At 41.9% G+C, this 14,543-nt stretch overlaps 2 protein-coding genes across 2 annotated transcripts in view; one reads left to right on the top strand and one right to left on the bottom strand.

The window, feature by feature from the left end:
- LOC126458628 (cytochrome P450 9e2-like) overlaps positions 1-14,543 on the bottom strand; it is a 161,040-nt gene that overhangs the window by 140,705 nt on the left and 5,792 nt on the right. The window contains exon 2 of the mRNA XM_050095797.1: positions 12,192-12,540. The gene's annotated coding sequence lies outside the window, so the exon portion shown is untranslated. The remainder of the gene's footprint in view (positions 1-12,191; positions 12,541-14,543) is intronic.
- Positions 1-14,543, top strand: part of LOC126458631 (cytochrome P450 9e2-like) — a 46,252-nt gene that overhangs the window by 20,115 nt on the left and 11,594 nt on the right. Inside the window, exons 3-6 of the mRNA XM_050095799.1 lie at positions 7,906-8,043; positions 9,662-9,870; positions 9,968-10,160; positions 12,211-12,432. Coding sequence (XP_049951756.1) covers positions 7,906-8,043; positions 9,662-9,870; positions 9,968-10,160; positions 12,211-12,432 — 762 coding nt within the window. The remainder of the gene's footprint in view (positions 1-7,905; positions 8,044-9,661; positions 9,871-9,967; positions 10,161-12,210; positions 12,433-14,543) is intronic.

A 14,543-nucleotide genomic window follows, 5' to 3' on the forward strand; every position in this document is an offset into this window, starting at 1 on the left:
AAGTAGTATTCTCAGCCACATATGTAGTAACTTACTGAAGCAGAGCATTTTTCCAAATAGACTGAAAAACGATTTTGTTAAACCATTGCAAAAAACAGGGGATAGATCTGATGCTAACAACTACCATCTAATCTAACTTCTGATAGCTTTATCCAAAATTCTTGAGAAAGTAATGTATTCAAAAGTAGCATCACACATTTGTAAAAATGAAGTACTAAAAAAATTTCAGTTTCGTTTTCAGAAAGGATTTTCAACAGAAAATGGTATATACACTTTCACTGATCAAATATTAAATGCATTGAATACCTGAACATCTCCCATTGAGATATTTTGTGATCACTCAAAGGTTTTTGATAGTGTGAATCATGAAGTTCTTCTAGATACACTTAAGTATTGTGGTACAAGTGGGACAGTGCACAAATGGTTTAATTCATACAAAACTGGAAGAATACAGAAGGTTGAAATTAACAATACAGATAGTCTGCAGAAACCAGCAGAGTCATCTAACTGGGGAGGTGACAAGAATGGTCTCCCACAGGTTTCAGTCTTGGGTCCCTTATTTATCTTAATATATATTAATGACTTTCCACTATATATTCATGAAGATGCAAAGCTAGTTCTTTTTGCTGATGATACAAGTATAGTAATCACACCCAACAAGCAAGAATCAGCTGAGGAAATTGTAAATAATGCCTTTCAGAAAATTATTAAGTGGTCCTCTGCAAATTGACTCTCACTAAATTTTGAGAAAACACAGTATATACTACTCTGTACAATAAATCACTTTACATCATTGATAAATATAGACTATGAACATAAGTCTGTTGCTAAGGCAGAATACTCAAAATTAAAAATTGATGAGAAATTGAATTGGAAGAAACACATTGATGATCTGCTGAAATGGTTAGGTTTAGCTACTTATGCTATTTGGGGTATTGCAAATTTTGGTGATAAACGTGTCTGTAAATCAGTCTACTATGCCTGTTTTCATTCACTGCTTTCATATAGCATAATATTTTGGATCAATTCGTCATTAAGAGAGACAGTAGTCCTTGCACAAAAGCGTGTAATCAGAATAATAGGTGGAGCCCAGCCAAGATCACCTTGCAAACATTTATTTAATGAATTCGGGATATTCACAGTACTTTCGCAATACCTATATTCACTTACGAAATTTGTCATTAATATCAGCGAAGTGCATAGCTAAAACACTAGAAGAAAGGATGATCTTTACTATTCCAGATTAAATCTCACTTTGGCACAGAAATGGGTGAATTATGCTGCCAAAAAATCTATGGTCATTTGCCAAATAGTGTTAAAAGTCTGACAGATAGCCAACCAACATGTAACAGCAAATTAAAAGAATTTCTGAATGACAACTCCTACTCAATAGAGGCATTCTTAGATATGAAGCAGTAACTGTAAAAAAATAAAAAGACAAAAAACAAAAAAGCATCAGAAGACTGATTAGTGGCCGAACTATGTAAGCAGGTGGGAGACAAGACTGTAAGCAAGTTGATGGAAATCCTAAAAGACTGACTGACTGAAACATTACCTAGTGACTGGACGCCTTGAGTCATCCCTCACACAAGAAAGGGCACTTGACTGACATTAATAACTACCAAGGAATCCCTTTGGTACCTGTCACATACAACATTTTCTCCAAGGCCTTACTAAACAGAGCCGAACCTCAACTGGACCAACAGCTAGGGGAATACCAGGCAGGATTTAGAAAAGGACGCTCTTGTACTCAACAGATACTGAACCTGAAGTCAGTGCTACGAGAAATAAAAATGGCTAATAAGAAGTATGTCGTCATCTTCGTTGACTTCAAGAAGGCATACGACTCAATTGATAGACCTATTCTCATGAACATCCTGCAATAACTAGGGCTATATGAAAAGATAGACAGTCTTATCCAACAGACTTTAAGCAACACCAGGTCACGAATGAAGTTCAGAGGAACCCGCTGAGAAAGTTTTGAAATCAAATCGGGAGTGAGACAGGGAGATGGTTTGTCCCCTCTCCTCTTCAACTGTGCCCTGGAAAAGGTAATAAGAGAGTGGCAGGGATTCCAAATGGTATCTCTCTGTGATATAAGTGCAAAGGGCTCACTGTTGATTGCCTGGCATTTGCAGATGACCTAGCACTTCTGTCAGATTCGATAGAAGTGTCAGTGAAACAACTCAGCGTTCTCAGACAGCAAGCGGCAAAGGTTGCCCTTCATGCATCGCTTGAAAAAACGCAGTACTTCACGAACATAGGTGAATCTCCTAGTACACTGCATCTAGACCAGGGGGGGATCAAGAAAACCATCAGGTTCAAGTGATTGGGAGAATGGCTGCAACCTAATCTATTTAAAGGAACAACACTATCAACTCGAGTGAACAAGCTAGAGCTGGCACACAAGCTGACTAAGAATACTTATAATAAAAAATCTCTCCTGAACACTAAACTGAATCACTACCACCAGTCATCCTTCCTGAAGCCTTATATGCTTCAGAATGCTTATTACTCAATAGGTATGGACTTAATGATAAGCTCGAAATCCAGGAGAGAAAGATAATGAGGAAGATACTGAGGCCAGTCAAGGAAAGCGACATTTATAAAAGGCGATCCAACCGAGAGGTCTGCGAGTACTGTGAAAGGGAAAGAGATCTAGCAATTTTATGGACACGTTTACAGGATGTATCGTGACAGATCGATCAACCAGCTTCTCTGTTACTGGCAAAAGAGGACGATGGAAGTACAGAAAGATCTCCAGGAACTGGGGATAACAGAAGGAAACTTGAAGGATCGGACAATACTCAGGAAGAAGCTTAGACAAAAGAGTTTCCAAGACAGAGTACCGAGACAGAAGACTGGTGCCCTCTGGACACAGGAGAGGAAGGAACAACACAGCCAGAGGATGCGTAACTACTGGGCACTCCAAACGCGGTAGTTTAATCTCGTGGTCCTTAGTTGGCGTATACGAAATAAGAAGAAGAAGAAAAAAATAAAATTAAAAAAAATAATTATTTTGTGGTATTAAAACTTACGTTAAAGTGATACATTCCACATCATTACGAAATGTCGTGTTCCTGATCCATGGAACAAGCGTTAAAGTATGTGTCACTGTGACCCATGATAATTTGCAACAATTTTGCTGTTGCACAGCATATTTTGTTTAGTTGCGCTGTAACATGTGCGCATATGATGAAGTTATATATAGTCTCCACTGACCAACTCATGATTTGGTCGATTTCGTACCCTATTGCAGCTCATATAAAATATTGAAACTGCAAACTTCACCTAAAGTATTTCAGAGTAGCTTCCATAAAGTCAAACTCCACATGTGCTTGAATAACTTTTAAGTTCGAGAACTGTTGACAAGATTTCACTACATTCGACTACACTTCAGTGTCCTGTAACCTAGCAGGCTTTTAGAATTTTTCGATTTTTTTCAAATCTGCACACACAGTCATTTCACATTACATCTCCTGATACTCACTATCATGACAAAAAAAAAAAACACACGGCAAAAGTATTGTTGTTGAAGGAATCACACTGGCATTAATCAGAAAATGATTTAAAAGGCCTATGGAATCATGTAAGCTCACAAGTAGAAGTCTCACTTCCCTATCAAGAGATTAAGGACGTGAAAACGTTTCACATATCCTCATACTTTCTGATTCCTGAACTGTCATCAGTTGTTTAGAAATCCGCTGGAAATGTGAGTTGTCTTATGTATGACGCAAAATACTTACAGTTTCATTGAATGATCGCTTAAAAATCACTTAAAACGGTATGTTGATCTGTGTTGAGATCACTTTCTGTTTGCGGGAACAGTGATATGGAGTTTAACGTTTCCTCTGCTTTGAAACAAATTTCCATTATACCAAGACATATCCACAGCAGAAATCAATGTATAATAATGTCAAATTTCCTGGTACACTGAAACTCTGTACCAGACCAGGACTGAAAGCCTGGTCCTTTGCCTTTCATCGGCAAGTGCTCTGCCATCTGAGCTTCCTGAACATGGTGCAAAGCCTTACTTGGAACAGTACCTCATCCTCTACCTTCCAATCTTCACAGAAGTTTTCCTGTGAAATTTACCTGACTTGCACTCAAGGAAGAAAGGATATTTTGGAGATATGACTAAGCCACTTCCTGGAGGGTCTTTGCAGAGCGAATATTCACTCTGTAGAGGAGTGTGCACTAATATGATACTTTCCGGTAGATTAAAACTGTGTGCCACAATGGAACTCTAATGCGGGACCTTTGCGTTTTGGGGCAAGTGACGAAAGCAGAACTGTGAGAGCGGGTGATGAGTTGGGCTTTGGTAGCTCAGTTGCTAGGGCATTTGTCCATGATAGGCAAAGGTCCCGGGTTAGTATCCCAGAATGGCACAGAGGTTTAATGTTCAAGAATTTTCATATCAGTGCACACTTCACCGCAGAACGAAAATTCATTCTGGAAATATTACCAGAGCTGTGGCTAAGCCATATTTCCGTACTATGATTTCGCCCAGGAGTGCTTATCCTGCAAGTTTCGCGGGAGAAATCCTGTGAAGTTTGGAAGGTAGGACACAAGTAAAGTCTTGAGAACGAGTCGTGAGCTGTGTTCAGGTAGCTCAGCCGGTAGAGCACATGCCCATGCAAGGTAAAGCGTAACAACAACAACAGCTACTACTACTACTACAACTACTGCTACTGCTACTTCTATTACTATTACTATAGCTAGTTGGGAACCCACTTGAGTCTATAATATGAGTATGCTGCTATTACCTTACTGAGTTCACTATGGGATCTACATTTTGAGTGTATGGAATGACTATGGTGCTACAGCAGTTACTACTACACTACAAACTACTCCACTATATGTCTTTCAGAACTATAATAGCACGTTGTCACACACAATTACAGTTGACTGTGTATCAGGCTCAAATCGTGCTAGAATGTCGAACACTGCCGATAAAAATACAATTGTTACTGATGAATTAGCCTAATAGCCTAATCTTTTATTTTAATGACTGTTACCCCGAATAGATAACAAATGATCGGTTTTAACTGCTGTGGGTGCTGTTTCAGTCGAATTTCAGTGCCTTGTAATATTATAATCAAGGAATAGGGCATTTTCAGAAAATAAGGTCATGTAAGTTTGCACTAAGTAAGATAATATATTATCTTCAAGCACAATAAGAGGCAGTCACCACATTTGTCACACACATCTACTCACGTCTAATCTCAATATAGATTCAGTAACTGAAATATCATTTACACACTATCATAATGATCTGACCCACAGTGCAATCCATTGGCTGGCTTGGTAGACGTGAATGTTGTAATCACGTGCTGGTATTTATTTATTTAATAGTATGGCTGGGGCCCCCCGTCGGTCGGACCATTCGCCAGGCGCCGCTCATTCAATTTGACGGCACTTCGGCGACCTGCAGTCGATGACGATGGATGCCTACCCTCGGCCCGTGCGAACAAAATATGATCATATATGAGCGATCTCTTACACGTGCCTCGAGGAGCAATCATGTCGATGTCTTGGTCATCAAACTCATATGATCTGAACATCTATATGATTACTCAACAATTCACAATTAAATACCTGGCAGAGGGTTCATCGAACCACCATTAAGCTACTTTTCTATCTTTCCGCTCTTGAACAGTGTGCCGGAAAAACGAACACTAAAATATTTCCGTGTGAGCTCTGATGTCATTATATTATGACCGTTTCTCCCTAAGTAGGTGGGAGCCAGTAAAACATTTTCACACTGTGTGGAGGAAGTTGGTGATTGAAATTTGATGAGAAGCTCCTGTGGCAATGAAAAACTGCCTTTGCTTTAATGACTGCCACCCCAATTCGTGTACCACCTCCATGGCACTCTCTCCCTTATTTGTGGATAATATAAAACGAGCTGCCCTTCTTTGAACCACTTAGATGTCCTCCGTCAATCCTATCTGATGTGCATCCCACACCGCACATCAGTACTCCATTAGAGGGTCGACAAGTGTGGTCTAAGCAGTCTCTTTAGTACGCCTATTACATATTCTAAGTGTTCTCTCAATAACTCGCAGTCTTTGATTTGCTTTCCCCACAACATTATCTTTGCGGCCACTCCAAATTAAGTAATTCATATTGTTATCCCTAAGTATTTAGTTGAGTTTACATCCTTTAGATTTATGTGGTTTATCGAGCATGTGAAATTTAGCTGATTCCTTTTAGTTCTCATGTGAATGACTTCACACTTTTCGCTATTTAGAGTTAATTGCCACATTTTACTCCATAGAGGTACCTGGCTTTTATCATTTTGAAATGGGTTTTGATCATCTGATTATAGCACAACATATTATCGTACGTCAGCTGTACACTCGCAGTATACAGGAGTGGTGTGTAAACACGTGATGCCAGGTACCTCTGGATGGACTTTCGACCTGGCGACGATCGTAAGCGTACGTGGGGAGTGCAGTGTAAGTGGTAACAGCAGACTTCTCCATTATGACCATCCATAGCCTTAACCAGCTAAAAACTTCCTACACAAGCACCTTGATAAAGGAAGCATATCTGCATTCAGTAGTAAAAATTTATAAATCCTGTTGAAACATCCCATCTCTATGACCGACAGTTAACTCAAAACATATCCTCTGCAACATTTCCGAATGGGTAAACTGCTCTACCATTTATCTCTGGTCCCAAACCGGCAACGTTTGCTCTCATTCGTCTTGTATGTAGTTAGACTTGTCTAGAATTATCCAGAGAGCTCCTGGGTACAAGACATGCAAGTTACTTCTGTCAGGCTCCAAACTGCGATCTTAGGTGCGATGTTTCGACTAATGACATAATTTTCTTCTGAAAGTGCTGTGGCCTGTGGTTTTACATGTGTCACTAGAAGTTCGTATTTCAAAACCACATATACATACATACTGTAAGAGCATCAGTGTGCACTTGCGAGGAGTCTTGATTTCTCCTGTATGTGAGATGTAAATTTTTTGCTGTTGTGTTGCATATGTTCATGGACTGTCAAATTAAAACAAGGCAGGTGGAAAAAAGTTAACTGTTTATTATTTCAAAAGCAATCACCGTAACTGTTAATACATTTAGCCCACTATGAAACAAGGTGATCAGTGACTTCATGCAAAAGTATTTTTGACTGCCTATAGAACCATGATTGTGTCCAGGAATGCCCCTTCTCTTCGTCTCAAACAAATCGATGGCCACAAATGTCTCTCTTCAGGGCTCCAAAAATATGGAAATGCATCAGGAGAGATCAGGACTATGGAGGACGTGTAAGGGTTTCCAAACGAAACTTCTGCCGCATAGTCAGAACAGTCTTGGCAACACTTAAACTTAGGAATAGACTGTGTACTTACCACAAGGGACCTGGAAGGCATGTTGGCGGCGCCAGTGAGCTGGGAAGTCTGACAACCATGCAGGCTGCACCAGTGTCCACAGGTCCGCCAACTTGGATTGTGTCGTCATAGAACTGCAGCAGTATGAGCTGACCTAGCATCTTAGATTTTAAACAAGTAGGACATATGCCAATATTGAGTTTTCTAATTTACCACCAATTTACACTTAGGACAAGCATCATGCTTCCTCAGTGAAATCATAGGGGTGGGGAAACTCAGTGACTATTTTGAGTGTCCCAACAACTTTTCAATTTCTGGCCATTTTACACATAGGATAAATTATGTGTGTCAGAGATGTTGGGAAGGGGGAAAATCTTGTTACTATGCTTGATGTCATTGATGACATCATATGGGGAATGAGGATGGGGAGGGAAAGGGAGGAAATCTGCCTGGCAAGAATGTAGACTTCACCAGCACATAAACAGCTACAATACCTACGCATAATATGTATCTGCCTTATGAATAAGAATAATAGTAAAATAATTTTATTTACGCCTTTCCTTAGGAAAAGAGTGGCATGATGTACGGACTACACTGAGCCCAGCATTCACTTCAATGAAGATGAAAAACATGTTCGTGTTGATGACTGAAATCGGACAGCAGATGGTCGACTATCTATGGAAAGAAACTGCTGTATACAAAGGTGAGCAATGGGCACTTATATTTTGAAAACACTGCTTTCACTTTCTGAACTTCGGTACATTTCGGCAACATTCTTTAGATATCATACGTATTTTAGTCGAATATTGACAGTCTAAGACTGATTACTCCATTTAGATTAAAATTAAATATCAGATTGCCACCACTGCTGAATACAATTTTTGAACATTTCTTTCTACTTCTTCTCTACACAGTATTGCTAACGTGATCGTAAATGGATCAGGATGTAAAGACAAAGCTTTCTAGAAGTTGATGTATCGAAAAGAAACAGCGGTTTCGTAACATGTTATATTCGAAGCGGGATATTAGAAGGTGCGATGCACTTTTTATATGTTTATACAAAATTCCAAGAGAAAGTATACCGCCTTTGTAAAACTTGTTACTTTTCTTCTCATTTTTTCCGATAGTTGAAGCTGCCCTTCATTTATTTCTGCTACGAAGTATTCTTTCATCTGTATGTACCATTCTTTGTAAGTTTCTGAGTATATTTCGTTTTATTGTTCTCTAAAACCGTTCTCATGAATTGTCAGCTGCATTACCAGTAAGAAGTTCTGAAAAACTTCCAACACGACTTTCGCTCCAGTGTTCCCTTGGTCATGGCCCTGGCAATATTTCATCCTTCGTCCATCGTCAAACACCGTCAGTTTTCAGTTACAGGAATGGAGGACACCTACTTTTGCAAAAGTCTAAATACTTTCTTGATCCTTATTTCCAAACATGTTTCACCATCCCAGTGCTAGCATCAGTGAATCTTAATTTCACATCTGAAGTTTTGAAATTAGTTAAAACTCCAATAGAAATAGTAATAACAGTAAGACTTAGTTTTCAGATAAAAGAATTCCTGTTGTTATTCAAATATGTATTCAGATACGAAGTAAAGATGACTTTGAACATATTGAAAAATGTTTAGGTAAAGAACCCAGAAGAATTTTAGGGCAAAAACAGTCGGATATTGTTTCTAACACTGTTTTTGCAAGGACGTTTTGTAGAAATCTCCCGAAACAAAAGAATAATTACTGAATTTCTTACTTATATAGCACATGGAGGGGCACGTACTAATATTTGCAATTAAAGTTATTGTAAAAAAAACGCACGTAAACGTATTAACGATCTTCATTTTCTGGGAGGGGAGGGCAGTTCATTTCCACAGTCATTTCTCAACAAGATTCAAATAGACCACGAGGATAGTTGGCGATGTCGACTTTGCCCAGGGTCCACACACATCGACGGATTAAGGCACATTACAGAGAAAGAGAAATTAACCTGTTACAGAATATTCTTCTTCATTCATTTTAACGTACCTGTCGACTACCTTAGAGAAACGTTCCGGGGAAATTTCAACAGGTTGTTGAATCATTTATTTAGCTTTAAGTAAGCACATAAATCATACCTCCTTCTATATGTTGGTATATATTGCGTATCTCAAAGGTCCCATTGCAGTCGCTCATAAGTCTGAAGCAACATGCGTTACGTAAACTAGAAACAGATGCTACTGTTGGACACTGGAGAGTTTCCGTTGCTGTACTCTTCCAATCAAACCAAAACCTGAAATTTGAAGAGAACTGAGTACAAACATTTTCTTTTACATCGTTTTCTTTCAGCTTCTTCCAGTAAGGATGACGTTCTGACAGTGGAGACGAAGGACTTTTTCACTCGCATTACCAACGACGTGATAGCGACGTCAGCATTTGGTGTCAAAGTGGACTCACTGTCGGACCCAGAGAACCTGTTCTACTGCATGGGCCGGGAGCTGACCAACATCCGCGTGATTGCTGCTATTGGCTATATGCTGTTCCCGTCGCTCATGGTGGTGAGTACAGCACACGGAATTAAAGAGTTTTTCCAATTTCCCTGAATAATCGTAACCTCTGTTTTAACGATTGTTTTACTTTTCCCGTTCGCGACAGTTGCTGGGCATACCGTTCGTCAGTACGAAAGCGATAGAGTACTTTAAATCTGTCGTGTGGGAGACGATTGAGACGAGAGAGAAGCAGGGAATAGTTCGACCCGACATGCTCCACCTGCTGATGCAGGCACGACGCGGCGAACTGGCGGCGGCCGAAGGAGAGAAGGACGGGACGGCTGGACACAAGGCCAGGCGTAAGTCTGTTCACTGGGGACTTCTCATTTTCCGCATTAGTTACTAACGCAGTATTCTAGTGCATTGGCTGCAGTTCTTTACGACCATAATGAGAAGATGAAGTGGTTTAGGCAAAGTTTCGTATCAGAATCGAAATTACAGCAACAGATACAGTGTATCGCGTCAGGAATAGTACTCCCCCGGACCATCACTAACTGTAAACTCACGTCTTGGAGGTACTATCCCCACGCGAGACGTTCCATCTACTAAGTTCATTTTTCTTCTGACGATGGAGAGAGTTAAAATGAGTTTCTCCTGAGTCGTCGTTCTTTCGCCTGGTCTGATGCGGCCGGCAACGGATTCCTCTCCTGTTCCAACCTCTCCATCTCAGAGTAGCTGCTGCAATCCACGCCCTCAATTGTTTGCTGCATGTAGTCCACTCTCTTGCTTCCTCTACAGCTTTTGCCCACTACAGCTCCCTCTAGTACTATGGAAGTTACTTCCTGGTGTCTCGGATGTCCTATCGTCCACTCCCTGCCGCTCTTCAGTGTTTTCCATGTAATGTAGTGCTCACCGATTCTGCGGAGAGATTCCTCATTTCTTACCTTATCAGCCCAACTAATTTTCAACTGTCGTCTGTAGGAGACGTCGCAATGAATGAATTTTCACTCTGCAGTGGAGTGCGCGCTGATATGAAAATTCCTGACAGATTAAAACTGTGTGCCGGACCGAGACTCGAACTCGGGACCTTTGCCTTTCGCGGGCAAGTGCTCTACCATCTCAACTACCCAAACACGACTCACAGCTCGTCCTCACAGCTTTAGTTCTGCCAGTGCCTCGTCTAGTCTCCTACCTACTCCGCTGCAGAGTGAAAATCTCATTCTGGAAACATCCCCCAAGCTGTGGCTAAGCCATGTCTCTACAATATCCTGTTCGCAGGAGAGCTCCTGTAAAGCCGCTGATATTCCACTTGTCGCAGCCATCGTGGATTTTCCGTTGCCCAATAGTGCATATTATGCCGGTTTACGTTACCGCTGTTGGCAAAAATAGAACGCTTGCAAAAAATCTGCTATCGTACCGTAATTTCTCTTGTGCCCAGGGGCAGAACTGTACACGACGTTCAAAGTCGTCGCCATGCAATTCCTGGTGCATAGAAATACGGTACGGGTGCAATCGATGTTGATGTAGCATTCTCAACACCGACATTTTTGACATTCCAAATTCTCGTGCAATTTGTCTTCTACTGAAGTGCGGATTAGCCGCGACAGCAGCTACAACACCTACTTGGGCATCAGCATTTGTTGCAGGTCCTGGTTGACGTTTCACATGTGGCCGAACACTTCCTGTTTCCTTAAATAACGTAAATATCCGGCGAACGGTCCGGACACTTGGATGATGTCGTCCAGGTTACCGAGCAGCATACATACCACACGCCCGTTGGGCATTTTGATCTCAATAGCAATACATCACCTTGATATCGACCTTTTCCGCAATTGGTAAACGGTCCATTTTAACACAGGTAATGTATCACGAAGCAAATACCGTCCGCACTGGCAGAATGTTACGTGATACCACGTACTTATACGTTTGTGACTATTACAGCGGCAACTATCACAAAGCGAAAAAAGTGGTCCAACTAAAACATTCATATCTCTTTACGTACTACACGAATATGTAATAAAAATGGGGGTTCCTACTTAAAAAAAAAACGCAATTTATATCAGTCTGACCTATGGCAGCGCCATCTAGCGGGCCAACCATAGCGCCATCTGGTTTCCCCCTTCAAGCTAGACGAGTTTCGTTCTTTGTAGTTTTTTCGTTTGGCGCTTATTTTGTGAGATATTTGGGCCGGTCAGGATCAATGGACCACCCTGTATACATAGTTGTGTACGGGACGCTCGGTCCGCGAATTCTACTCGCACTTACCGGTTTTTTCCCCTTTTACATTAGCGTTTTGCTGCCACTCTCGGTACAACTAGGTAATCCAGATACCGGCAGAGCAGAATTTTCTGTTTTTTCACAATTTATGTGTTCTTTAGAATAGTGCTTACCTTCTCTGCATGATGGCAGGCCTCACCGACGAAGATGTAGCAGCCCAGGCGATGATATTCTTCTTCGCCGGCTTCGACACCGTGTCCACTGCACTGACCTTCTGCAGCTACCTGCTGGCCACACACCAGGACGTCCAGAGGCGGCTCCAGAGGGAGGTGGACGAGCTGATGGAGAAGAGTGGGGGGCAGCCCAGCTACGAGCAGGTCGTGGGCTGCCAGTACCTCGACATGGTGCTCTCTGGTAAGCTGGAACCCTCCTCACTGGAATGGGTATCGACTGCATTGTCGGGAGTACGCTCTTTCACTGGCTGTTTTTGTATTGGTGTTGTTTCGTGTTCTACGTACGTTACTGAAAGGAAGAAACATTGATTATGTTTATCCAAACTATAATAACGGTTAAAGCAGCTACACAAGGGAGTCCCATACGATCAGTCTCCATTGTTGGGTTTGACAGTGATCCGCATGGATAGCCGGGTGTGTTAAAGCGCTACTTTCAGGACATGGGAGTGGGTCGACTACGATTTAAACTCCTTAAATAAATAGTCCTGCCCTAACGAACCCAAAGTAGTCCACTTAGAATAATATTAGATAAAACAACATCATATTAGCTTCAAAACACGTTAAACAAATTGTCTCTGCCTCCAAGCAGAAAGCGAATCACACTCAAACCCCTGGCATTTAAAACAAGCAACTAAAATCACACTCATACAAGGTTACTTCAAGGAAAGGCGTAAAACGATACATTAGAGTTACAACAATTAAACGTCCTTGATAGACGCAGGACGATCTGACTGACTGACCATACATTGGTGCATCGATTGTGTGATACACAGGGCTTTCTGAAACAGACTAAACACTAAGATTGAGAAATAATATACAGTAAGCCTTAAGGTTTCAACGGTAAACCAGAATATTGACGCCATTAGACACCAATACGTATTACTACAGTCAAAATGGCACAACAAGTTTCGTAGCGGCGAATAACAAGATTTTTGTAGAAAGAGTTTCGTGATTGAGAATCAAACCGTAATCTGTCTCAGGTTCATCACACTTGCAACACGGAGAGAAGAAAATATGTCTCCAACGAATGACGTAAATACAATGATTTCGCCTCATAACGTCAGTTTACGTCTGTGTCCAACAGTATCGGAAATGTAGATCACTGACGAGAATGCGGCAGTCCAGGCGCTGAAATTCTTCTTCGCCGACTTCGACACCGTGTCTACGGTGCTGACCTTCTGCAGTTGCCTGCTGGGACCCCACGAGGACGTCCCAACAATACGCATCAGCTGACGACCGCCAAACTTCTCCGCCACGCAGTCCATCCCAAAACACGCTCAATGCAGCCTGCGCCGACCCGAGTGCACGTTTTCATCGCGACGGCATTCGCCGCCAAGGTGGCCTCTCGTGTCCACCACCAGCCGCACGCTGTCACTGCCGCTCACTCCGCACATTCGCTCGGTCGATCGTGCGCGCCGCTACGCGACCCTGTCACGAGTGCGAAAGGGTACGACCTCTGGAGGAGGACCAATAGGACGAAAGCCGACACGGATCGTCTTCAACGTATCTACAGACTGTTTGAAAACTCCTATACAGGGCTCTCGAGGTACAGTTTTGATAAGGAGCCCGCTTCAAGGTACCCATAAAGTAAGAAAAGGACCATGTCGCCAGTGTCTCTCGTACTTAGGACATCACATATCAGTTTCGTCCGACCACAACAATGGTTACGAGAAACAGGTACGTTCGTAACTGGAAGGGTTTACTGTGGTACTCCATTAAAGCACCGCACTCTCCACTTTGAAAAGACGTCTTTCGTCATGTAGGAGGGAAACCAATGATGAGTAGTTCAGACATTGTCCATCATGGACATATGTCGTCATGAAAATTGAGATTCGTGAAAAACGAAGTTTTCGTATAATGCAACACAAATTATACACATTATAGTCTTCCAGCGTTTGATAATGAGAGAATTTAGCCCCTTTCAACAAACTTTAAACAGTTTTGGTTTTAATTGTTTCTGTGGGTAATTAATCCGAAACTAATAAAAGGAACAAATAATTAAGGTTTGCGTCTTTAACCACAAAGGCGTTGGATGATTAACGCCAAATACACTCCTGGAAATGGAAAAAAGAACACATTGACACCGGTGTGTCAGACCCACCATACTTGCTCCGGACACTGCGAGAGGGCTGTACAAGCAATGATCACACGCACGGCACAGCGGACACACCAGGAACCGCGGTGTTGGCCGTCGAATGGCGCTAGCTGCGCAGCATTTGTGCACCGCCGCCGCCAGTGTCAGCCAGTTTGCCGTGGCATACGGAGCTCCATCGCAGTCTTTAACACTGGTAG

This window comes from Schistocerca serialis, chromosome 2, assembly GCF_023864345.2.
Source record: "Schistocerca serialis cubense isolate TAMUIC-IGC-003099 chromosome 2, iqSchSeri2.2, whole genome shotgun sequence".
Taxonomy (NCBI): domain Eukaryota; kingdom Metazoa; phylum Arthropoda; class Insecta; order Orthoptera; family Acrididae; genus Schistocerca; species Schistocerca serialis.